The 24,826-nt window shown below is 40.6% G+C and overlaps 1 protein-coding gene across 2 annotated transcripts in view; it reads right to left on the bottom strand.

The window, feature by feature from the left end:
• The window catches only part of GRHL1 (grainyhead-like 1 (Drosophila)), a 53,552-nt gene extending 29,422 nt beyond the window's left edge, over positions 1-24,130 (bottom strand). Inside the window, exons 1-8 of one of the 2 annotated variants that reach the window (XM_011965304.1) lie at positions 23,981-24,130; positions 21,947-22,133; positions 18,101-18,171; positions 15,518-15,908; positions 14,407-14,483; positions 12,888-13,044; positions 12,584-12,695; positions 11,549-11,643 (exon numbers count right to left, since the gene is read on the bottom strand). In XM_011965304.1, the coding sequence (XP_011820694.1) occupies positions 11,549-11,643; positions 12,584-12,695; positions 12,888-13,044; positions 14,407-14,483; positions 15,518-15,908; positions 18,101-18,171; positions 21,947-22,012 (969 nt within the window). In that variant the 5' untranslated portion in view covers positions 22,013-22,133; positions 23,981-24,130. Of the gene's footprint in view, positions 1-11,548; positions 11,644-12,583; positions 12,696-12,887; positions 13,045-14,406; positions 14,484-15,517; positions 15,909-17,991; positions 18,172-21,946; positions 22,134-23,980 lie in introns of those variants that run through there. The other variant, XM_011965305.1, reaches the window with a different exon arrangement.
• Positions 24,131-24,826: the final 696 nt, after the last annotated feature.

Here is a 24,826-nt window from a genome sequence, read left to right on the forward strand (position 1 = left end):
ATCCATTATTAAGTGGTACTATATTAAATACTAGTAATGAGAGACAGAAAAACGATGAGCATACAAAAATCTACATACTCTCCAAATCTTATTTCAACAAGTTTCAAATCCTCATAAAACTGTAAATACACAACAGTGCCCCCACCAAATAAACATAAACAATAAAAAGAGCTAATATAAAGTTACAGAAATTAAACATTTTCTTCCAACCTCTAGTAGAGGACCCTCTGAACAATAAAATGGCTACAAATCAGGCAATTAAATGAAAGAGACAGATTGCTTAATATTAGGCAATTGCCAAATATTAGTGTCACTTCAGAATCTTAATCATGTATTCCTAAACATTTTCAGTAGCCTACCACAGTCTATGTGAAAGACTACATTCCTTAGCATTCAAGCTTTTTATGTGACTCCGATCCACCTTTCCAGCCATACTTTGTACCACCTGTAACAGTATTTCCCAAATGTGAATACTATACATATCCTCTTTAAAAGGTGAAAGTTTCACCCTTAAAAATACACCCAGATCTGAGTCTGAGAAATGCTACTCTATTTAAACGACTGCAAAATGTCTGATCACCCAGCACCCCAAGACCTTATGTGGCCTTTATCTGGCTTCAACCCCAAACCTAAGCACACACCCCGGCACTGATGTCTCCTGGCAGCATTTGGCTCTGGTGGCATGCAGGATATGCTTCTGACTAAAAAGTCTCATCATTGACTTGAAAACACAACATTACACAGCCTCAAAGAACCTCCAGCCCCAAGACCCTTGGCCCACAGACCCCACGGATTGGAGACAAGCTCCTTGTGAGAGCACCCCACGACCTTCCTATGCAGTCCCCCTCGCTCCTGACTCAGAAGACATCAAAGGTCACAGCTCATTCTGGGCTCTGCATGCCAGCCTGGTTCCCACTATCCTTTGGGAACCCCCCACCCCACTGGGGTCACCTGAGAAGCGTGACGAAACTTCCAAGTAAGGTTCCCTTCCTTCGTGTCACCAGCATCCCTACACTTACTAGAGTGGAATCCTCCTACTGAGTTCTGAGTTTTGGGTCACGGACTACTCACCTTTCCATTCCAAGAGCATCTCAGCAGTGCCTGGCCAATAAGAAATATACGTTTCCTGAACGAACGACCCACTTTCCTAAACTCCAGCCAAATAAAACTACATGCTGCTATGGTATTTGGGCTACATTTATACCATTCTTTGACCCTGAAAAACACCTATGAAGCTGATACTATTTTGGCCCCATTTTACAGATGAGGAAACCAAGGCTTAGAGGTTAGGTAACTTGTTGTCCAAATCCACAAGTTATTTGTGTTTATATATATATATATTTTTGTTTTGTTTTGTTTTTTTTGAGACAGAGTTTTCATTCTTGTTGCCCAGGCTGGAATGCAATAATGCAATCTTGGCTCAACCTCCAACCCCGGGTTCAAGCGATTTTCCTGCCTCAGCCTCCCAAGTAGCTGAGATTACAGGCACGCACCACCACACCTGGCTAATTTTTTTTTTTGTATTTACTAGAGACGGGGTTTCACTACATTGGTGGGCTAGTCTCAAACTCCTGACCTCAGGTGATCCACCCGTCTCAGCCTCCCAAAGTGCTGGGATTACAGGCATGAGCCACCGCGCCCGGCCTGTGTTTATATCTTTCTTTTAAGCTGACTTGAACTCCTAGGTCATCAGGGTAGAATCCAAAATGCCAAGCAGTTTTTTACACATACTGAACAGTAAATATTTGCTGAATACTAACTGACTATTTATATCCCCTGAATTATTTTGGAAAAGATTATAGTATTTAGAGACTGCCTGAGACACACTGAGACATACAAGGTAAGTGCCAGGGTAGAGATAAACCCACCTCACAGGCTATGACCTGGTTTTCTACTGTGTGTATTCACTTTTAGTTTTCAATTCCTATCTCCAGTGACTATCTTTCTGTTACAAAAGCTGCAGGTACCTAACAATTTTTATTTGATAAATACAGGTTTATCCCTTCATGTTGCATTTACAGATGTGGTAATGTCTGTGACTTCAGACTCCTCTGTGACTAGAGCTGTAGAAGACAAGTCTGCAGCTGTCGCCTCTGCACTACACAGGCCTTAAAAGGTGAAAGCACCTCTTCAGACTAAGCTGTTCCAGCTGCCCCTTTTCCACTTACATTCACAACAGCAACTCTATGAGGGGAAAGATAAGGAAAAATAAGTAAGATCCAATCAAACATCTTTTGCAAAAATATTCTGCAGCCCCAGCAAAGACTCTGGGGATTCCCTCAGCTAAAAGTCCATTTCCCTGGAAATCTTAAGAGCATGTTTTTACCCTCACTTACAACATAGACCAGAATACAGAGTATAATCTCCTCTGAGGACAGGCTTTATGCTTCAGTCATTTTCTTACTCTTTCGCAGTGCTTACATAGAGAAGTGCAACAAACAATTCGCTCAATGAATGAATGTCCAGTTCGGGAAGCTGACTCCCTGCAAAATGATTTCCTAAGTCAGTTCTTCCACAGGTGCAACAGAGTGATCACCTTGCATAGAATTTCCTGGATGTCAGAAAACAGTCTAATTGGTCAATAACGAGAGAGAGGAAAAAAAACAACTTTGAGGAAGTGTTTTGCTTTTGTGAATCAGAGGATGATCCCCAGCAGGCTTCTGGAAGCACCAGCCCGCAGAGCTGAGAGTGCCTGCTGGCCCACGTCAGTATGGCGTGCTGTCACGTGTGTATCATCATGCCCAACTAAAAGTTTCAAGTGAGTTCTAACTACCTGGTAAATATATCAAGAAAATATCTGTTAGAAGGCAGAAAAGAAAAAAGTAATGTAGGTTGATTTAACTGGAGAAGATGCTTCAGAAAGTTGGTCACCGAAAAAAGTTTTACATTCCCAAAATGCACTCATCCTCACTGCCTACCCTAAAAACATTCACCTTTCACAAGAATATCACACAGCGCACAGTCTCTGGCTATCGGTATCTTTAAACTCAAAAGAGACGGTGTCAAGCTGTGACTGAGCCTCAGGCTTTGAAGATATAGATGGCAAAAGACACACAGTTAAACAGGTGACAAAGCCAAGGCCAGGACCCAAGTCTCCTGATTCCAACCTCAAGGCTCTTCTCTCAAACCCACACTGCGACAGTGACAAATAGAAAGCCAGAGAAGTACCTTGTGGAAAAATTGTTTGGTGAAGTAGACGAACGTAGAGAAAAGGGCGAACCCCGAATGGTTCTGAGCAGGTTGCTTTTTGGTCACGAGGCATGAAATTAAAGGTCTCTGCATTTCGAACCACAGAGTTAGGCTGTTCCAAACTTCCTATTTGACTTCACATAAGTCATGAGTCTAGCTGGTGACGTGGCTCCATGAGACAGCAGCAGCGGTCGTGGACACAGGCCCAGTTGCCTCTGGGAGTCTTTATCATTTTAACCCATCCTAGTATTTAAATTCAATTTAGTCAAATGCCGACATAATATCATTTCAGAAAGTAATCTATCTACTAAATTGAACGTAGAAACCCTAGGGAAATTTCTACTTTAATTCTCTAAATCAGTGAAAAAGATTGCTCTAAGATAGTTCATAGAAACCTAACAACCAAAATTAAAATGAGAGGTCCATAATGTAGTTTATTCTAACCCCAAATCCAACAGCACTAAAAGAGAATGAAATCACCATTTTCTAAGACATTTATATACAGTTATAAAATTCAGCTGAAGCCAGGAGAGTGGGAAATAGTTTAACAAATCAAAGTCAGATTGTTCAGGAACATTTTACTAAGTATGATATGGCAGACACATAATCATCATAGCATTCCTTCCCCAATCCGAAATAAACAAACAAACACTGATGACCTTCCTTCTGTCTGGGCCTTGTGGTCCCCTGCTAGTCCTCCATCTGTGTGGGCTCCATTAATTCATGAGGCCCAAGAAGTTATTGGGGACTGAGTCACAAACTCAGAAGCAGAACCCAGTCCCACTCAGAGAACCCCAGCATGCCTGCTCTGATGGTGGGAGGAGACCAGCCTATCCCAGGGCAGAATGCTACCCCCAAGAAATAAAAGACTTCCAGTGGCAGCCAGCATTTGTGTTATTTCTCAGACTATCCAATCACCATCAAGGAAAAAGAAAAAGAATTGGCAGGAGGCGGGCAGGGAGGACAGGGATGTGGGAATAAAGAGGCACTAACTTGAAATCTTCCCACATCTATGTGGGGCGTTTCCCTGAAGAAAAACAAGAACGAGTCAGCAGCCTGGCTGTTGCCTCAGCACCACCTTCCCACACCGCCCACATATGGGCTTGGTTTCTGTGGAGTGTAGGGAGCCAGGGAAAAAGTCACAGAGATAAAAAGAGAGACAGAGAAAAAAAAAAAAAAAAACAAACACCACTGTGGAGGTACCTGCACACTCTTCTCCCCTGTGTCACGGTCCTGTAAGCAGGCCCTGGTGAACCTAAGGACACTTGGCATATACAGTGATTTGGCACCTGTTGTCCCAAGTAAGTACAATGTTTGTTCTGAAATATGCAGAACTGGATGCAGGTGTGACACAAGGCACACAGGCCACATTCCATCCTCACCAGGCACGGAACAGGGCAGGCAAGCCCATGGGCCAGAAAGGAAGAGCTGGCGGGCAGGCTGCCTTCCAATCAGAAGTTCTCTTTCATTTACAAGGAAAAGCTAAAAACAAAATCCCTAAGTTAATGTAGGGAGTGCCCTGTATTTACTAAAGGATTGAGGGTCTTGCGTGCAGAAGAGCTCCACATAAAAGAAATCTGAACTCCAAGGCCCCATGCTGCCTTGAAACTGCTGTGCTGGGTAAGTTCAGTTACTACTAATGATGTCAGGTCACAGTCAAGCTCTCTGCTTTAGTTTCCAAGTAGCAAAACTGGTTGAAAAGACAGCTTGAGAAAGCTACCACAGATAGAATTTCCAGGAAGGACCTAGGAGAAGGAGGGTTAAGGTGACAAGCTATCAAAAAAGAAAGTTTTATAGAGGAGTCAATTGTTTCTTGACAGGGGCAGGGTGGAGGAAGGGGGAAAATTCAACCAAAAAAAAAAGAAAAAGGAATTCAAGTAGCAGCCCAGATGCAGGCTACACAGACATGGGTGCTTGAAATCCGTTTCACAAGATGCAAGTTTCACTATCAAACTACAGCTTTCTTCAGCTGCCAAGTCCCTCCCTGGTCCAGAGACAGCTTCCGCTTGGCCCTTACCCCCCGGCCTGCGCGATGACAAATGTACGTTTCGTTACCTGTGGATTCCAAGTTCTACCGTGGTTCGATGGACTTTATTTTACATCTGCATGGAACATGTCTTCAAGCCAAAGTCCAACAGACTTAGCTTTAAAAAAAATGAGAAGTTTCTAGGAGAAATCATCCTCACAATCACCCCGAAAACAGCAGCTTCGTCAAAGAAAAATGTCCAATTGCTAAATAAAGACTTTATTCTATATCAGCTAATTAAAGGCATTCTCTACAAACTTCCAATCGAGGAAGTTTTCTTGTTATTTCCAATACTGATCAAGCTACAACTCTAAAAACTACTCATTCCGTATAAAGGAATGTGACTATCTCGACTCTGGTACAAAACATTTCGTTTTTTCTTTTAACAGATACGTACTGTTAAACTGCGTAAGAGAAAACCCCTGGGATCAAACAAATCTCAATTCAGAAGCCTCCACGGCTATACCTTGGGTTTTCCTTGGGGTTTAAGGATAGAAATGCATGAATAATCCAGCTCAGTCTGGTCAGCTTCATGATCTGCCTAGACACTAAAAGCCTCTTCTCCTGCATTTTAAAAGTAACAGTGCTTCCTGACATCTTTTTCTATTTAGGCCAGGGAGTATACCTTTAGTTTTAAATCTCCTGTCTTCATTTAATTGCAATTGCAAGTAGGATGTTTGACTCACTTCTCTCCCTCCTCCTTCCTCCCATCACACTGGAAATTTAAAGTTGTGAAACAAACCAAACCTGTCCCTGCCTAATGGAACCAAACGTGGCAACACCTTATTTTAATGGCACACTTGATGGGTGCTTCACTAGAATGGAATCCTTCTAAATGCAAGCAATATGTTCAGTCCAAACAAACTAAAAATTACTCTCACAATGAATTACAAATATTATGCTTAGACAAAACAACAAACTTATTAAATTCATCAACCTGCATCCCAGAAGCAGAAAGACTTTCGTTCAGGTTACCAGGATGGTTACACCCCTCTTTTACAGAATGGACTCTACAAGCCTCAATAATCCCTCACCAAGAACTCTATCGGCTTTTGCCGAGACAAGGAGACAAAACAGACAGATACTGATTTCCCATCCAAACACAGACTCCCTCACAGAAAAGCTTCTTGGTACTTAGCTGGGCTCCAAATTCTACTTTAATCCTCTTTCCTTTGTAACATGAGTCTTTCCATGACATAAACCATTGGACTCTGAAGGACAACCCTTCCAAAGGCCTCAGAGTTCCTTCTTAGAGCTGATAGATCATAATTAAGAGCAAAAGCACAGCGTCCTCTGATTTGACAGGGTTTTCTTCCCCCAGGAAACAAGGCTCTCTGATTTTGTCCTGTCTCTCACTGCCCCTTCTTCTTCTCCACAGGCTGAGACACCACACTGAAGGGAAAAAATGGACAGGGACTGAACTGGGAAGAGACAAAAGTATGTTGAAATTGGCTCTGACACACCCAGAGATAAGATCACGCCATCAAGAAAAAGACGCAGTTCCATCTGTCGGCGAGCAACCTGCTCACAAACTGGGACAAAGAGCTTCCTTCCAAAGGTTTGATAAAGACTTTCCAAAGCAACCAGGTTCCAAACACAGCACTTCAGGAGAAATGCCCAAATCTTCAGGGTGTTTTACCATGGAATGCACAACACAGTAAAACCAAGTCAGACTCTACATCTATCTACTTCTCTGACGCTACTTACTCCAGCGGGAGCTTGGCCCATGTCTGGCAGAAAGTTCTTGCTGTTACTATTTTTAAAATTAAATGTGTGAATGAAAACTACAACATAATTCACTTTACAGTGTAAGGATTCAGGTGTTACCACTGGAAAAACCTCTTATTTTGTATTCCCAGGATTCATTACATCCTTTAAAAGTGTGCTTACTATTCATGAAGATCATACCTACGCACAGATGATCAAAGAAATTCTGCAATTTCCTTTGACCGCAGCTGTTTTCCCATCTGCCATACTGGGTAGCTGACTCTACCAAAGGTGTCCCTACACCACCCCCAGACATGCCCTTCTTTAGTGCCTGCTGGCTCACAGGTCTCCCTCAGAGCTGGCTGGCCCAGTTTTCACTGGATTCCCATACAGCAGCTTTTTAGTTTATAATTTATCTTCCGTGCTTAAATGTTACTCATCCAACTTAAACGTTATAATATAATACAACATAAATTATTTCTTACGAGCAAAGGTGCTCTCATTTATATTAGTGAGTCCATAAAGTTGCTCTATTAATAATAATACCTACATTTTTAAGTAATCTTCCCTGTCAATAACGTTTTCTATTCATTTCAAGGTCTAGAGTTTAGCTTCCTCAGAAGACCTCATTTGGATGACCAAGCACCAAGCACATAATTGCATGGAGTACTGAGTGCTTTTTATGGGTGCTGGGCAGGCAGCCATGCCCCACTAACTATGAACACAGGTGAGGCAGCTTAGCACAGCACCTAGCATATAATAGGCACTCAAAGAAGTTAATGCTCTTTCCCTAACTTCTTTTTCCTCTGTTTATTTTAGATCTTCAGGCTTCGAGAGGCCCTTGCTTCTTATCATTCAGCAAATCTCAATGCTGTTGTAGACTCTTAAGATTTACAACTCAGGCAAGAAATTACACTCTAGGCCAAGATGCACAGCCCATTCAGTTCAGCCTATTCTAAACTCGCTTGGTTTAGAAAATACTGAAATTGTTGCAGAACAAACAGCCCCAATTTATAAACTGCATTCCCAAAGTTCATTTTTAAAGTGGCATAAACATTTTTCCTAAGAAAACATGATGTCATATATAAGATCTCGAGCTGTCCCCACAAACTTATGCCACTATCTACCTAGCTGGCTTAACTAGTGGCAGGAGCCTAGATCCAGCCCACGCCTTGTCCACGGCAGGCTCTGGGATGTGCTGGGCTCAGTTCTGAATTCCTGCAAAGGTGCACCGCTGGCTCCAGAGAAAATGTTGATCCAACTGAGTTTGTGTATATCTTTCTCCCACCTCGCTGTATGCACCCCTGCCCTCAGCTCATAGGCCTCTCTTCTGCAGGAGACCAGTGCCCTCACCTTGTCCTACAAATCCCAAACTTCAGCATCTTACCAGAGCTCCATCTTTTAATGCTTCAAAGGCAATTGCTTTTTCTCCCTGCAAAAATTACCTCGAGCAGCTAATCTCAGCTGTGCATCAGGAAGAAAACTGATTATTTCACAATGAAATGTGAATGCCTCATGGCCTTTAACCTGTCCAGAGACCTCTGACTCTTAACTGCCCAAACAAATCTAATTTTGAGGAAGGACCATGGAAGGAATGAGATACACCTACGCGACAGACAGATCCCACTAAGGGCCTGTTTCTGAGACATTTCTGCTTCTCAAAAAGCAACTTCCTTCTCTTCCACCACTTGGAAAAGGAACAAATTTTCACAAGTTCCAAAACTTCCAAAAGTTTCCATGACAATGGTAGACATGTGTTTATGGTGATGAACAGAGTGCACACAGGGCCAGTGTAGATGGGTCCTAGCTTCGTCAGTGTTTTTCCCAAAGTGGAATGTAAACCAAAGCATTCACGATTCAACCCAAAACATCCTCAAACTATCATCATTTCCAAATGGAGAAGCAGAAGCTACAGGTAAGATTCAGATGTTGACACTGGGCCAGATTTTCAGTTTTACTCATCCTGGCATGGCCAAAAGAGTACATTAGAGATCACTAAGAGGGGAGGGGAGGAAATGCCACATAGCTCCAATAAACCCTTATGTTTGTGAGGAAGAAAGAACTGGAAGTCACATTAACAAATACCACATAAATACGTACAATTATTATGTGCCAAGTATAAATCTTAAAATTAAAAAAATCGACAAATGTATCCTAAATGAGAACAAGAAAGTACATATTTTCAGAAAATAGTAAAAACAACAACAAAAATAACACAACTATACAGGATTCTGCAAGTATACTTGTTCACTCTTGCTGCCCTGAGGCATTAATTACTTTAAGAACAAAAACAGAAAACACCAAGTTGGCCAGGGAAAGCAAAAACCCTCGATACTTAATTAGAACACGCGCTTGAAGTTGCTGCCTGATATTAGCTTCAAAAGCCCGTAGCCTCATTAAGAAATGGCACAACACCCTTCTGGCGGCAGGCAAAGGCTTCAAATCACGTCAGTGCTGGGGGTCTAAAAGGGGAAATGAAACTGAGTTTACCTACATCAATTAGCAATGCTATTAAGGCTACTTAAGCCACTCCTCCAACAATATTTCTAATACAAATACGCTGCAGGCCTTCAGAATAAAACAAGCCATTATCCCTACCCGTCATCTTGGCTTTCATTACTCCCACCCCAAAGAGTGACACATCAAACAAACAAAGCACCCTGCCCATGCACTGGGCTTTTCGGCCAAGATCTCCACGCCTCTGACAAGCGCTTATTAATCCTGACAACACCCAATAAAGAAGAGCTGGCCACTCTAACCTTGTGACTCTCCTGGGGGATCAAGGGGAAAGGACTGAGGTAGTGAACTGAGGGACTGACCCAAGGTCATGGATAAGTTGGAAAAGGGAACTCAGGACTTACGGGCTCTTTATCACCTCCTCCACAATTTCTCAGTGAGGCCCCAATGGCAAATAGAAGTAACACTCCAGTTTGCTTTAAGAATAAAAGCATCCTGGGGCACAAGGCCAACACTTTTTATAGGCTGTTCTTAGTAGCCAGTGGACTGAGTCCTATTATGATATTTAATTTCAAAACAACCGTAAACAATTATATAAAATGGAAAGTTTATCTATTTATTGCTTAGCCAAGCAACAAACTCTGGACTATGCAGCCACCTGACAATTGTATGTGACTGAGGTGGTTGGCAGGAAAACCCACCTAAAGCTACAATTACCTAAGCTTCCTTACTGCCTGGTGGGCCCAACTGTCTAGAGTCTGCAGTCTGAAAGGCACATGTTTGTCTTGGACATGATGACAATGATAAGAAAGAAAAGCAATTATAATACAAGCTTAACGTGACTCTCAAGACCCAGTCACGTGATTTTCGAAAGCATTCTTGGGGAGGATAAAATGAAACCCTAATAGTCAGCGCCTAATACAGTACCTTATTCTTAAAGTTACTAAAATTCTCATTGAATACATAAAAGAAAAAGTAAAAAACAGAGAGTTAAAAAGGACAAGAAGATGAACATAACTTCTTTCTACCAGGTCTCTGAGAGAATGCTATACCTAATATTGTAACGAAAACTAAAGATCAGCCTTCTGTTAACAACTGTCTGAAAAATGACCTATGTTTCTATTGAGTTTTGTGGTTTTTTTTCTCTTTTTCTTTTTTTTTGGGACAGGGTCTCACTCTGTTGCCTAGGCTGGAGAGCAGTGGCGTGATCTCAGCTCACTGTAACCCCCGCCTCCTGGGTTCAAGATTCTCCTGCCTCAATCTCCAGAGTAGCTGGGATTAGAGGCATATGCCACCATGCCTGGCAACTTTTTGTAGTTTTAGTAGAGACAGTGTTTCACCATGTTGGCCAGTTTCACCAAATTCTTGGCCTCAAGTGATCCACCCGCCGCAGCCTCCCAAAGTGCTGGGATTACAGGTGTGAACCACCACTTCTGGCCTCTATTCAGTTTCTTGAGTTCCCAGTTTTTAAAGTAATCCAAAGAAAGAAATACAGGAACTCTAATAATTGAGTGAAGAGAAGGATCACACTCACAGGGAAGAAGGCAGAGGAAAGGCAGAAGGGACTTAAGAATATGATGAATTTTTCTTAAAGGGCACAAAAAGTCTCATTAGAGTCACCCAGATGGAGTAATTCTAGCCAATTAGAGTTACTCCATCTGAATTGGAGGCAATTCTTCAACGGGAAGAGCACAAGACAGAAGAATCTTAACACGGAATCATATTTATAAGGTGATGATATGAAACAGAGTACTACTAATAATCACTTATATTTAAGAGCCTTTCTCAAAGACACTCCAACAGTTTGATGGGCATTGTTTCATTACTCCTTACACTTCCTTGAATAGAGGGAGGAGACAGAAAGCACCTCCACTGTGCAAATGAGGAAATGAGGCAAAGTGAATGGGGAGTCAGACTCAAGGCTGAACAGGCAGGAGTGGCAGACTGTAACTTAATCGCAATGTTTCACACAGTGGACTCCAAGCAAAGGATGGCAACAAAAATGATCTGTTTTGGAGGAGGGGAGAATAGAAAGGGGAGAGGATAGTTTCATAACACCTGAGAATGAAAACACATAAAACTGTGGAAAAAAAAAATCAGTTGTCAAATCATTAAACTCCTCCCATTCTCAAATGGCTGGACATAAGGCGCCCAGACCTCACCACCCACCTTTGCTTCATCGTTGATGTCCCACGTGAAGGAAATGGCGTTATATGCAATCTCCTCGATGTTACTGATAGTGTTGAAGCTTTCTTTATAGTCAGCTATAGGAAGCAGGGGAAGAGAAAATGAAAACTCATGAGTTTCAGTTTCAACATGGGATCCCAGCAGTTCAAAATAAGATCTATTTTTTAACATTATCACCTATGGACAACTTAACATTTTGTTTGGTTAGAAGAAGTTCAAAATATGAAGAAAAAGCATCACAGAGTTTTTGTAATAGAGGCAAGCTTAGACATATTTAATTCAATCTCATTATGTCACAATTAGGAAATTTAGGTCTAAAAAGTTTAAATAACAGTCCCAAGGTCACAAAACTACTCTGTAGAACCATGATTAGAACTGAGTTCTCATTCTCCTGAAAAGGCAACAAGAGCATTACAAAAGGTAAAGGAAAAATAACACTAATATTAACAGCCATCTGTGATACAGACAATGGTTTTACATGAAAATAACATACATGGCAAGGATAGAGGTCTGTGTAACGCTACTTCAGTAAATACGAACTTGCACAGGTTTGCCACTACAGCTCACAGATAGGTTAGTTACACAGTTTAGCATATCTAGGGAAGACTGTTAGGCAACCGCACAGCAGCAGTATCTTTTTTTATTTATTTTCTTTTACTTGCTTTTTTTCTCTATCTCCATCATGTCCAAATAATCAGAATCTATTAAAGAAGATATTACCCCTTAAAGCAATTGCAGACTGAAAAGTGGGGACATTCTCAGGTTAGCCAGCTACATGGCTTCTGGCCCTAGTGTCCTGTGGAAAGCCACCACGTGGGCACATGTCCCATTACTGCATGGGAGGAATGGTGAGTGCACTGGTTCCAGGAGGCCGAGGACAGTGTTTGGAACAGATCAGTAGCTGGCATAAAAATTCAAATGCTTTCGGCAGGAAGCTGATCACTGCCAAAAATAACTGGATTTAGAAACTGGATGGCTGTACCTCTGGGAATAAGAGCGGGCTCTTGAGCTGCTTACCTATGTCAATGCATCTTTGTTTAGCAGTGTGCTGCCGGGAGTGCCAGTACTTCCAATGCCTTAACTGATCTTCTCTGCTTTTGTCTTCAGCAAAAACCACCATGATCACACTCTGTGAAAGAGAATGCATTACAACATAAAGACACTGAAGGGTGAGTATGTCTTGGAAAACGTATTTAATATTATATTTTACAGGGAAGGCTTAAAGCTGCAATTTCAGGCGGTCATTCAGAGCTGCTTCAGACCTGGAAATGTTAGACTCTGACTAGCTTTCCTAGAGAACAGGACTAAGATCAGAACTTACTCGAACTTTGCTGATGGGATGATGGATTCCTTCATTGCTGCTCACCTCCTTTAAGGTGATAGGATAGAACTGGCCTTTGTTCAGGTATGTCATGGTACTATCTCCCGGCTTCTGTCGAAGTGATTTTGAAGCTTCTAGGGTATATTCAAAGTTGTTCCTAAAGGACAAAAAAAGTCACAGGTCTCTAAATCTACTCTCGTGGAAGTTTGCTATACATCATATTACAAATAACATTTGCTATCTTTTTCATGATAAAGAAAATCTGAAACAAAAGTACTCAGCAGCTGAAAATTCTCAAGTCTCTCAGATGTGGAAGTACAAATTGTTGCCGATTAAAAATTTTATGATGTGATGGATGTTAGCAATCGGACATCCTGAGTTTGAGGGCTCGAGATATTAAAGATACTAACAGGTGGAAAGGACTTTGGAAGGAACTTCTCACAAGACATGCTGCCAATCTGGTATTTCTCCAGCAGAGGTTTCAGACAGGTGGCTGGTGTTCCTTTGATTAAATTCCTTTTGGCCTATATAGCACTTTTTTGTTGTTTCTACTTGTAATTTAAATGTCTTTAATAGCAGGCACTCCTCAATTCTCGACATTACCTATTACCTAACACTACCACTCATATGTGCCCCTAAAGTTATTTAAGAACCTTCCCAGGCCACGGCTCAGCAGATTACACCTATTTTTGTAACTAAAGTTTTATTAGCACATAGCCACATCATTTGTTTACATATTACCTATGGCTGCTTTTGCACAGCAGCAGACCAGGGTAGTTGCGAAAACATACAGAGGTTGTATGGTCCACAAAGCCTGAAATATTTACTCTCTGACTCTTTACAGAAAAAGTTAGCTGACCCCTATCCCAAACCCTAAAGGCATTTCCGTTTGGGACTCCTGCATCTTGAGGCAGATCTCTAAGGGAAGTCTCAATTCCCATAAAATCTTAGACACTTTTAAAACCATAAAATATAACACATGTAAAAAACACATAAAATAAAATATGAGTTCCTAATTAACTTGGAAAATATTCATATTGCCAGAGATATGATTTTGTGAGGTCAAAAGCAAGTTGTCAGCTCAGAAAAAAGTTGACTTCATTTATTTTATCGTTAGTGAGGCTGATAAAAAAAAACAAGCTTTTATCACTTTTTTATCACTTGATATTCTTCCTAAATTCTCACCTAATTATATATTTTTGGCAACAGAAAGGACCTCAGAGACCTAATTTAATCCCGTCATCTCTCCTATTAGATTCCATTCTACTACCATCACATAAAGAAACCAAAAGAAAGAAAAAGCACCAACACCAAGAATTAAGGAAACTTGAAATATAGTTTAAAGAGTTCAAAATTAAAAGCACTGAAGCAGATGTCCTCTACCCAAGACTATACCACAGTAAAAGTAGTAAGATAAGGGGAAAGCCTGCTAAAGCCACCTTTGATTTATTAAGTTAACGTGAAAGGAGTAAGTTATAAAAGCTGCAAATTAAAAATCAAATTAAAAGACATCTATTACCCAGAAACACTGTCAAAAACATAGTCCTCTGAATTCATGCCAGGCATCCGCAGACTGAGATCCGAGGGGAAGAAAACCTGAAATATCAATGTGATAAGCCACAACTATTTAACTGGTTATCATGGTAACTAAAGACCAAGCTCTGGTACCGCATAAAAGTATGTGGCTTACAGCAACCCACTATCCTTTCCATATTTATTTTTGAATAAAAATTTTGAAGCTACAAATATTAAAAAAATTAAAACAGAGAAAATATCCACTTTTATATGCCACTCAAGTAAATGACAACAAGCTGTGTAGGTATCCCCACTAAGTGCTTCTGACTCACGACCCCCTTTTCTGTCTTTCACACACATCCCAACTCTGTTCAAACACTAGGATCTGCAACCAAAATGTCATGACTTTAAAGAGTCACCCTATCATTATATCAAGTTAAGACGCAGCATCAAGTTCACACCACAGCTGAAGAGATGTGGTGCATTTTCTTGGGAAAGGCTAACATTCTGCCCCAACTCCACATGCAGAGATGGATGCTCTTTACCTCATCGAGTCATTAAGTATGGTTTCTAACACCTTCAGTCCCTAACTTTTAGCTGAGTGAGGTATTCATCACCATAGAACCCCTAGAACTATTTGGAATTAATCTGTAAACTTCACACAATGCATTTGAGCTCTCCCTGACTGTATTACCAACCAAGAAACATCAAGCAAAGACATAATAACTCATTTATATTAAGACCAGTTCCAGGGAGCTTGTTTGGCGCTGGGAGAAGTGCTGAAAACAGACTATGAGAATCTACCTGTGGTCAACAGAAGATTATGTATGGGGTTCTCTTTCTCTTTCTCCAGCAAATCACTTAGCTGAAATCATAATTGTTAACTCAGCTGCTGGTAAGATTAGCCATGCACCCTTGATAACAACTTCTGGTTTTATAGGTTTAGCTTCCAAATTATACCCATCGGCCTTTTCTCTTAAAAAAAAAAAAAAAAATCTTTTATTCCTAATCCATTCATTTCAGGCCGAGTTTCACGCTTACATAACAAGGAAAAGGTGGAACCCAATACTTATACAAACACACAGGCGTCTTAGGAAGATGTTTGTTTCCTGTACCTCCTGAACGCCTTCCTTGAAGGTCTCTGAGAAGGTCGAGTCTGGAGTTCGCCTTTGAGCATTTGGGGCTTGAGCACCAGAGCTGAACTGGTCAGTACTGAGATTCCGATCGAAAACCACCACCCGCTCAGTGGGCTCAGGATGATACACTGCTGGGGGGATTCCCACAGCAAAGCCATGCGGCTGGGTTTCTGTCTTGATGGAGTGGGTAGGCATCGTTGCTATGGAGACAGTGACTGTCGTATCTGGAGCTGTCAGATGGCCTCTCTTATCAATGCCCAGCTGGTTGCCATGGGGAAGGACAATGTTAAACGGCACATTTTTCAGTACTTGCACTCTGTTTTCTCCAGCAGAAATGAGGGGCTGCTCTGTCACAATTGGTATGCTGTTTCTTTAAGAAAAGAAAACTGCTTTCAAACTCGATGTTGATGTAGTTCTTTGACAATTTTTATTTTCCTAATGGCACTGGGCTATTGGGTCCTGTGCAATAACAATACACTTGACAGGGAATAAACAGAAAACATCAAAACTACCCATTACTAGATAAAGGGGAAAAGGCTTTCTGGTTATCGGTCAAATAAAATCCAACATATTAAGTAAAATTTCATTTGAAATACTAAGTACTCAGAGCTCTCCTCTAACAAGCTTTACTTTCCATAATCCTAAAAAAAAAAATTACTATGTTTTACTAGAAATCTGAAGCTATGTGATCTGATCAACTGGGGTTACAGCATAGACGCCAGGGTCAAATTGCCTGGGTTCAAGTTCTGTGTCACCTGAGCAAGTTACTTCATCTTTTAGTAACTGAATCCTCATCTGTAAAATGGGGACAATAATGGCGTGCATTCTCATCAGGTTGAGATGAGATGATACACTCAAATGTGTATAATAAGGCCTGACACAAAGTCTTCAAGAAGTATGAGCCATTATTACTTGTGGTCACCACTTTTCCAACCACCTATGATATTTGGCTTTCTCCTTATTTTTTTTTCTTTCTTTTTGAGACAGAGTCTTGCCCTTGTGGCCCAGGCTGGTGTGCAATGGCATGATTTTGGCTCACTACAACCTCCACCTCCCAGGTTCAAGCAGTTCTTCTGCCTCAGCCTCGCAAGTAGCTGGGATTACAGGCGCGTGCCACCACATTCGGCTCATTTTTGTATTTTTAGTAAAGACTAGGTTTCACCATGTTGGCCAGGCTGGTCTCGAACTCCTGACCTAAGGTGATCCACCTGCCTCAGCCTCCCAAAGTGCTGGGATTATAGGCGTGAGCCACCGCACCCGGCCTGGCTTTCTCTTTCACCCAAGAAAACCTATTGTTACATTATATCAGTAGACACATCTGCTTTTTATAAAATTAAATTTTGGTTTGATAAATAATTTGAGCAATACAAGATGATTTCCAGTGGGTAAAATGAACGAATTTTCAAAGCCCCCAGAAATCTTACAGGCTGAAGCTTTAAGAAACAGGCAAATGGGGAATTCTGTACATTCCAAGATCAATAAAACTGTTTGAACCCTGAACCATAAATTCACTCCCAGGAATTTATCCTAAAACGGAAAAAAATCTAGAAAGTTGCTCCTTAAGGCTTCAAAATAGTGAAAACTAGGTTTAGCGGCAATTATAAGGATATTTAGAGTTTGCTTCAGAATGTTCCAGCAAAAATAAATAAAATAAAAACATGAATTAATCTCAAAGTTGAAGAAGAGGGAAGAATACATCAAACGAGGAATTGTGTTGATAACTGTTGAAGCTGGTCAAGGATACACGTGGGCTTATACTATTTCTCTATTTTTATTATGTTTGAAAATGCCCATAATGAAAAGTTAAAAAGCCACAAGTCCTCTTCCAAAGGATAATTATGAAGATTAAAACACAGAGAAAATGTTTATGAAACAAACTAAGAAGAAGAAAGTATACCATCAAATCCTATCTGTGAACAAAACCACAGGTACATAAAATTTGCATGCATACCAAAACAAAGAATAAAGCAATCATCAGGATAATGGGATACTGGGTGATGATCATTCTTCCTTTAAATAGGTTTTATTCCTTGATTGATAATAAAACACAGGGCAATTTAAAAGGTGTCTTTTTAAAGTTTTTCATGGCTACAAAGACAAACGTTAATTAAATTTCCTGAAAGTTTTAATCTAAAATATTTCACAAATAATTTCAACAGGAATTTGAATACAATTTAACTTGCTTTATTCAATTTTACTTAGGCAGCTGTTCAAGAGTCAATTGGTATTTAATTTTTTTAATGGACCACTGCCACATCTCCTAAAGAAAACCTCAAAAACAAATAAACAAATACTTAAGTTATTACTAAAACTATCCCTTTGGAAGAGGAGAAAGTTAGTGCTTTCATCCTAGAAAAGGCAACTACTGTGCCCAAAGAAAAAGGGAACTTTTCAGAGCAACAGAGGCAAATCAGTGATGAAATCTGAATTTAGATAGTAAGAGTCCAGCTTACCTATCCCTTCTACTAGTTGTTGTTCATTTAAACAAACTCCCATTTTGCTGTTACAGAAACGTGGCATTTCCCCCTGCACTCTTTATGCTGTTTATGCACTGAATGTTACCTTTTGCTGTGATCTGGTTCGGGGTGCTCCACCTCTGGCTTTGCTGTTGATGACCTTCTCTCTCTTGGAACCTGATATTAGCACACATGAAAATAATTTAGCTCTTATTCAGTGAAGTGCAGTTTACCCAAAGATACAGCCTTTTATTTTTCAGTAAATTCAATCATTCATTTATCTACTGGTTGCCTAACAAACACCAGGCTATGGGGACACACGAAGAAAAAGACAGTATCTGCCCTCAATGAGCTTAAAATCTAGTCACCCATCTGGTTGATATGTAAAAAGTAACTGTTATTGAGTTGCCAAATAAACTCAGGGCATGATACATTTATTCTGTCATGGAGTTTGGGTCTCATCTCTTAAAAGAAATACCTCCACTGGCCGAAGCTGGTGGCTCATGTCTATAATCCCAGCCACTTCGGGAGGCCAAGGTGGGAGGACTGTTTGAGCCCGGGAGTTTGAGACCAGCCTGGGTAATATAGTGAAACTCATTTCTACAAAAAAAAAAAATTAAAAATTAGCTGGGCGTGGTGGCATGTGCCTACAGTCTCAGCTACATAAGAGAGACTGTGGTGAGATCGCTTCAGCCCGGAGGCAGAGGTTACAGAGAGCAGAGATTGCGCCACTGCACTCCGGCCTGGGCGACAGAGCAAGACCCTTCCTGACTCAAAAACAAAAAGAAAAAAAGAAATACCTCTGCCCTGGTTTTACCGGTTCATCTACACAACATTAGAGAAGAAGCTACTGAAAACACAACAGAGCTCTTCCAACTTTCTCAGTGCTCTTTCCTACTACTCTCCATTCAGATCAAATGCAAAAGCAGAAGGAACAGCCATGTTAACCATTCATTTCTTCTAAGATCCAAATGAGGGCTTCATATGATCACTGTCTTTAGATATGCTGGGATTCATACATCCATCACCCAAAGGACAAGTCTAACTCAGTGTTCTGTTCCTTTTTTGGTTCTTTTCTTTGCAAGGGAAGTGAAAAGTAGGCAAACGTTAGTGTCCTGTAGAAATAACTCAACTGAGATTTTACACCATTGCACGCTCCAAAATGGCTAAGGTGCTTAAAAATGGCTTTCAGCATGAAAATTCTATTCGTGTATCCTTGTTTTCACCATTAAAGACAAAACACTGCTGGCCAGGCGCGGTGGCTCACACATGTAATCCTAGCACTTTGGGAGGCCGAGGCGGGCAGATCATGAGGTCAAGGGATCAAGACCATCCTGGCCAACACGGTGAAACCCCGTCTCTACTAAAAATACAAAAAATTAGCCGGGCGTGGTGGCGCACGCCTGTAGTCCCAGCTACAGCCTCCTGTAGGCAGGAGGCTGAGGCAAGAGAATCACTTGAACCCAGGAGGCAGAGGTTGCAGTGAGTTGAGATTATGCCACTGTACTCCAGCCTGGGCGACAGAGCGAGACTCCATATAAAACAAAAAACAAAAAACAAAAAAAACCAACCAAACAAAAAACAAACAAAAAAACCACTGCTTCATGTATTAACAATATGCTTTTCAAGCTTTATGAAAATTATTATGTAATAATGACTGATGCTTACAATCAAAAACCTGAAACAAACAATTCAGTTTATATAAAAAAGAAAATAGTCCAGGCACAGTGGCTCACGTCTGTAATCCTAACACTTTGGGAGGCTAAGGCAGGAAGATTACCTGAGGCCAGGAATTTGAGACCAGCCTGGGCAACATAGTGAGACTCCGTCTCTACAAAAAATTTTAAAATTAGCCAGGCATGACCTGTAGTCCTAGTTACTCAAGAAGCTGAGGCAGGAGAATCACTCAACCTCAGGAGGTTGAGGTTGCAGCGAGCTATGACAGCACCATTACACTCCAGCCTGAGTAAGAATGAGACTCTGCTGCTAAAAATACTACTACTACTAAATGAAAAATTAAAAAGAAGAAGAAGAAGAGAAAATAAATTTACACCTATCACAAGAAGTCTGACAAATAAGTACCACTAAAATTGTCACCCTTCCCAGACAGATGTGAGGATTTATTTGCTTATGAGACACAGGAGTAGTATACCTAGTGTTATTACACTGGTCTTTCTGGCACGAAACTTGTACCAACAAGTTTCTCCCATTCTCAAAAGTTTCAGTTAAAAATGTGTAACTTCATAATAAATGTTTTAGAAACTTAATTTATAGTAAGTCAATAAAACAAGCTATAAGAACAGATATATAATAATTTCCATTTCAAAGGAACTCTTCATGGCTATGTTTCCCTGGTAAGGGTTTCTTCTAGCATCATTAGTTATTACACAAGTTTCTGTTCATATTCAAAGAAAAAAGAGCTTACCTCAATCCCTAGTTCCAACTTAGTTAGACACATGGCCCCATACTAGGAAATAATCACCCTTTTTTTTTTTTTTTTTTTTGAGATAGGGTCTGTCTCTGTCACCCAGGCTGGAGTGTAGGGATATGGCATGATCTCAGCTCACTGTAGCCTCCAACTCCCAGGCTTAAGTGATCCTCCCACCTCAGTCTCCTAAGTAGCTGAGACTACAGGCATGCGTGTATTAACCAGCGAATTTCTGTATTTATTTATTTATTTATTTATTTATTTATTTATTTATTTATTTTTGGGTAGAGACAGGGTCTCGTCATGTTGCTCAGGCTAATCACCCTAGTTTTAATAATAAAACTATCTCCTAGGCTTCTTTCACCTCTGTATTTCTTACATTAAGGAAAGAATACAGTGCCAGAATGTAGCCAATGGCCAGCAACTGGCGAGTCTGGGTAAAGGTATTCGAGAATTAATTATCCTCTTAAGTTTTATGTAGGTTTGAAAGTTTTTAAAACAAAAATATAGCAAAAATAAACTGTAAAAAATATACACTATATTCATGAGAAGACGCTTGTCATTCAGAAACTTCTGGTAATCCCAAACAGATCCTGTTTTCATACAGGTACTGATGACAACACAATGATTACACAAGTTAGTCACAGAGTGACAATGAGACAAAGGCCCCACGGCAAAGCTGTGCTTCAACGTAGTCTGCTGTTTTAAGTAGCACCCTAAAGACGTAGTCACCCCCAAATGTGTGTTCCTGGTCAGAAGGAAGAATGGAGAGGTGAATCCAGAAGAAAAGCAGTACGCACCCTGCATTAGAAAGACAGTGGCCTCGGCCATGAACCAGACTAGGACCCCAGATGCACACATTCTAGCTATGACCTCTGAGTGTGAAGTCGCACACAGGCTGGTAACATGTCTAGCGTAACAGTGACAGCTAGTGTTATCAGGACAATGATGATGATGACACAGATCAGTAGTGTCATTTCCAGATAATGAAAACCATGTAAAATTCCATGCAGCGTATAGATTATATTTAATTAAGACTACTCCAAATCTCTAGAAACAGGCAACAAAACATATCCTGATCTTGGAACTAGACAGTCCTAGACTAGAGAATATGGTTTCAAAGGCTCTGTAGTATCATTTCGGGAAAGGAAATCATCTTGACTACACAGGAATAAAGGTGAAAGGTAAATGAGCCCTGCCCACTTTCCATGGCACTAAGAACCACCTTCAGTGAGATGCTCAAACCCAAGAAGGCACATCTAGCATCCTCTTTTATGGTGGTTTCACCTTCTGGATACAGCCACAGCAGCGGACTGCTTTGCATGTTTTAAAAACAACCCTTTGATTCTACAATCACAGATTTTTAGCTTTGAACCACAGTAAGTCAAAGTACTCATTAAACTATTTATAGTCACTACAGAAGCAGCTTGCATGGCATTCTACCAGCAAATGACTGTTTTATATGCTGCTGAATCAAGTGCATTGGAGACTGCTGTTAAGGGTTTTAAAGGCAGGCAAACCCACCTTGTAGTAGTCATAGAGCAGGCCCAGCGCAGCAGCGCTGTCTTCGTCTCCATTGATGCTCATCATCGCTTTGGTGGCTGCAGTGAGAGGGTTTTCCAGGAAGGATTTCCAGGCCTCATCCTCACTAGTGTAGGACCGCCGCTGTGGATAAAGTGCTTCATTCTGAAGAACCAACACTGGCCGTTTGCTTCAGAGAAATTAAAAAAACAAAAACAAAAAAACACATACTTTTCTACTGCAAGGCATCATAAGCTACCAATTCCTTGACATTCCTATAAAACAGCCTATTGTTTCATCAACGACCCTAGGAAGTTAAATTAAGACAAGACCAGAAGACAAACCACCTAAGTGCAGACCAGTGGGTCCCACAGTAAGACATAAAGTGTCTAGGCAGCCAGAGAACTGGCAGTTCACTTACACATGGAACCCAGGATACACAATTTGGCAAAAAAGCAAAACAAAACCATCCCTGAGAAAATGCCACGCTATTCAAATACTTTCCATAAACAAACAGGAGGACACAGTAAGGAAAAGAGAATATCTGTTCTCTTCCAACAACAATCAGGACGGTCCCCTCTTGAGAAGAGCGTGTGCCGTTCATCACACTGCTACGTTTTTCCCTCTTTCTATTGCCTTTCTTTCTGCCTTAAAACTTCCTACCTGAACACAGTGGGGAGGGGAGAAGCAGCAGAAAGAAAAAGGGATACTTCACGCAATCCTTGGGGGTATATGAGAAAGCCAGAATATTCTACTGATTACCAGCAGATTGAGCATGGAATGTGGCCAAAGGGGACTGTAAATCAATAAAGAGGCAGAATTTTCTGGCATGGGAGTTAACTGTTTATCTTAGAGATAAACACTTAAGAATCTCCAACAATAAATGAAGCCACTGAACAAAAAGATTTAAAAAAAAAATAGGTGGGAAAATCTGGCTTTTAAAAAGTCTTTACTAGTTTTCCACACTGCACAAGAACTGTTTCATTTTAACACTGTAGTTTGGTGGGAAAAATCCAAAAAAATCAATGGCGATCTTAGTGAAACCTTACAGAAGATTTAATTTAAAAGATTAAAGCAAACATTACTAATTCCAAAAACCTGAAATGTAAACAGTCTCAACAACTGTTCAGTTGGTACTATTTAATAAGTCAATAAAGAGAAAAAATGGAACACTGACTCTAGCAAAACAAAGCAGTTTATTTTCAAGGAGAAAAATAAATTTTAAACGTTTGGAACTCCTCTGAATTATTACTATTCTAACAGGCAAATTGAAGGACTGGCTCTCATTGCAACACACAAATGAAATATGTAAATGGCCTAAAGGTGACCTACCTATTTTAAAAGTGAATGTAGAAAGACTGATTATCTTTTCAAGTAATCAACAAAGGTTAGGGTTTGGGAATCACCCAAGGCCTTTAAAAACAGATAGATTTAGAAAAAGGAGAACATCTTCAAAAAAGGGGGAAAAATCCAACAATGTGTCCTCAGTCAAAATGAAGTGTTATTTGAAAGCCAATGTTTTTACTCACTCATGGCATAAATCTTACATTTGGTAAGGAAGTCTTGAGGTGGTATACTATTTTAACACAAAACAAACATAAAAGGCTGTTCAAAGCGAGCAGATCATTTGTCTAAAAATGGAGATTGCTTACGCAAATCTCAACTTTTAAGAAAATAAAGAAATATACAAAGTGGCATTCCCTGAGCCATCAGTACCAGAGTGCAACAGCTACTGAACGGGTGGTGCCATGGACTGATTTACTGGTGTATTGCTAAGCTATAATTAATAGCGTAATAGCTACCTCCAGAAGACTATGACAGCACTTGGCTGTTCAATTCCCTTAATGCTAGTTTTCAACTTCCTCCTTCTCCCACCCACATCCCAAATTTGTACAAGCAATAGAAAATAGAGAAATGGCTTTATGTTTGGAATCACCCTGAAGCTGTTTCATATTTCCAAAGCCTGCCTAAGGCCAAAATGTTAGCTTTGGAAATTTTGCCTCATCTAAACTATACGTCAAGAAATAAACACAAAACCAGTTGCCTTTGTCTACTTCCTCATGACAGTCAGGAAGGAGGCTTCAGTCGCTGAAGGCTCATCATTACTTTCAGGTGAGCCTTAAACCTTGCGTCAGCGATCTCTCAGACTTCTGAAATATGTTTCAGGCAATAATTTAACTGCATATTCTACAACACAAGAGTAATCCATTTAAGATACTGCATACAAAATATCTATCTCATCCAGAAAAAGAACACACTGACAAAAACCGATCCTTCACAAATAACTAACAAACTGGCAGGGGAACCTATCTGCCTTAAACTTACTGATCTGAAATATACTGACTGACTTGGTGCGATTTCCCTTTTTTTTTCCTTTAGTGAGTTTTTAAAAAATTTTAGAACAATTTTATATTTTCAGAAAAGCTGCAAATACAGAAATATCTCTCGCCCAGTTAATCCCCCATGCTTTATTACATTACCACCTTATATTTGTCGAAATGTGCTTTTAAATCACAAACTCTAAAAGGCATATTAGCTTGTACAGTACTTTCTCGTTTAACACCCGGATTTCAAAGTTTCATCCTCCTGATTCTCTCGAGCACTAAAAACACGGTAATCTGTAATTATCATCAATGATGCAAGTGGCAAAATAACTCCTACAGACGTTTTCCCACTCATACCGCCAGCCAGTGAAAAGTAAACGCCTGGACATCGGGGCACTTCAACCTTCCCCTACATTTCTGTTTTGAAAGTTCCAGCAGGTCGCCGAGTGACGAGCCTGAGACCACAGATTACCTGAAGAAGTCCACCTGTCCCGACGCGGCGAGCTCCCCACCGGGCTCCCGAGGCCGACCCGGCAGGAGACTGGGGCGGGGAGGCCCG

Source organism: Mandrillus leucophaeus, unplaced genomic scaffold, assembly GCF_000951045.1.
Source record: "Mandrillus leucophaeus isolate KB7577 unplaced genomic scaffold, Mleu.le_1.0 Scaffold72, whole genome shotgun sequence".
Lineage (NCBI taxonomy): Eukaryota > Metazoa > Chordata > Mammalia > Primates > Cercopithecidae > Mandrillus > Mandrillus leucophaeus.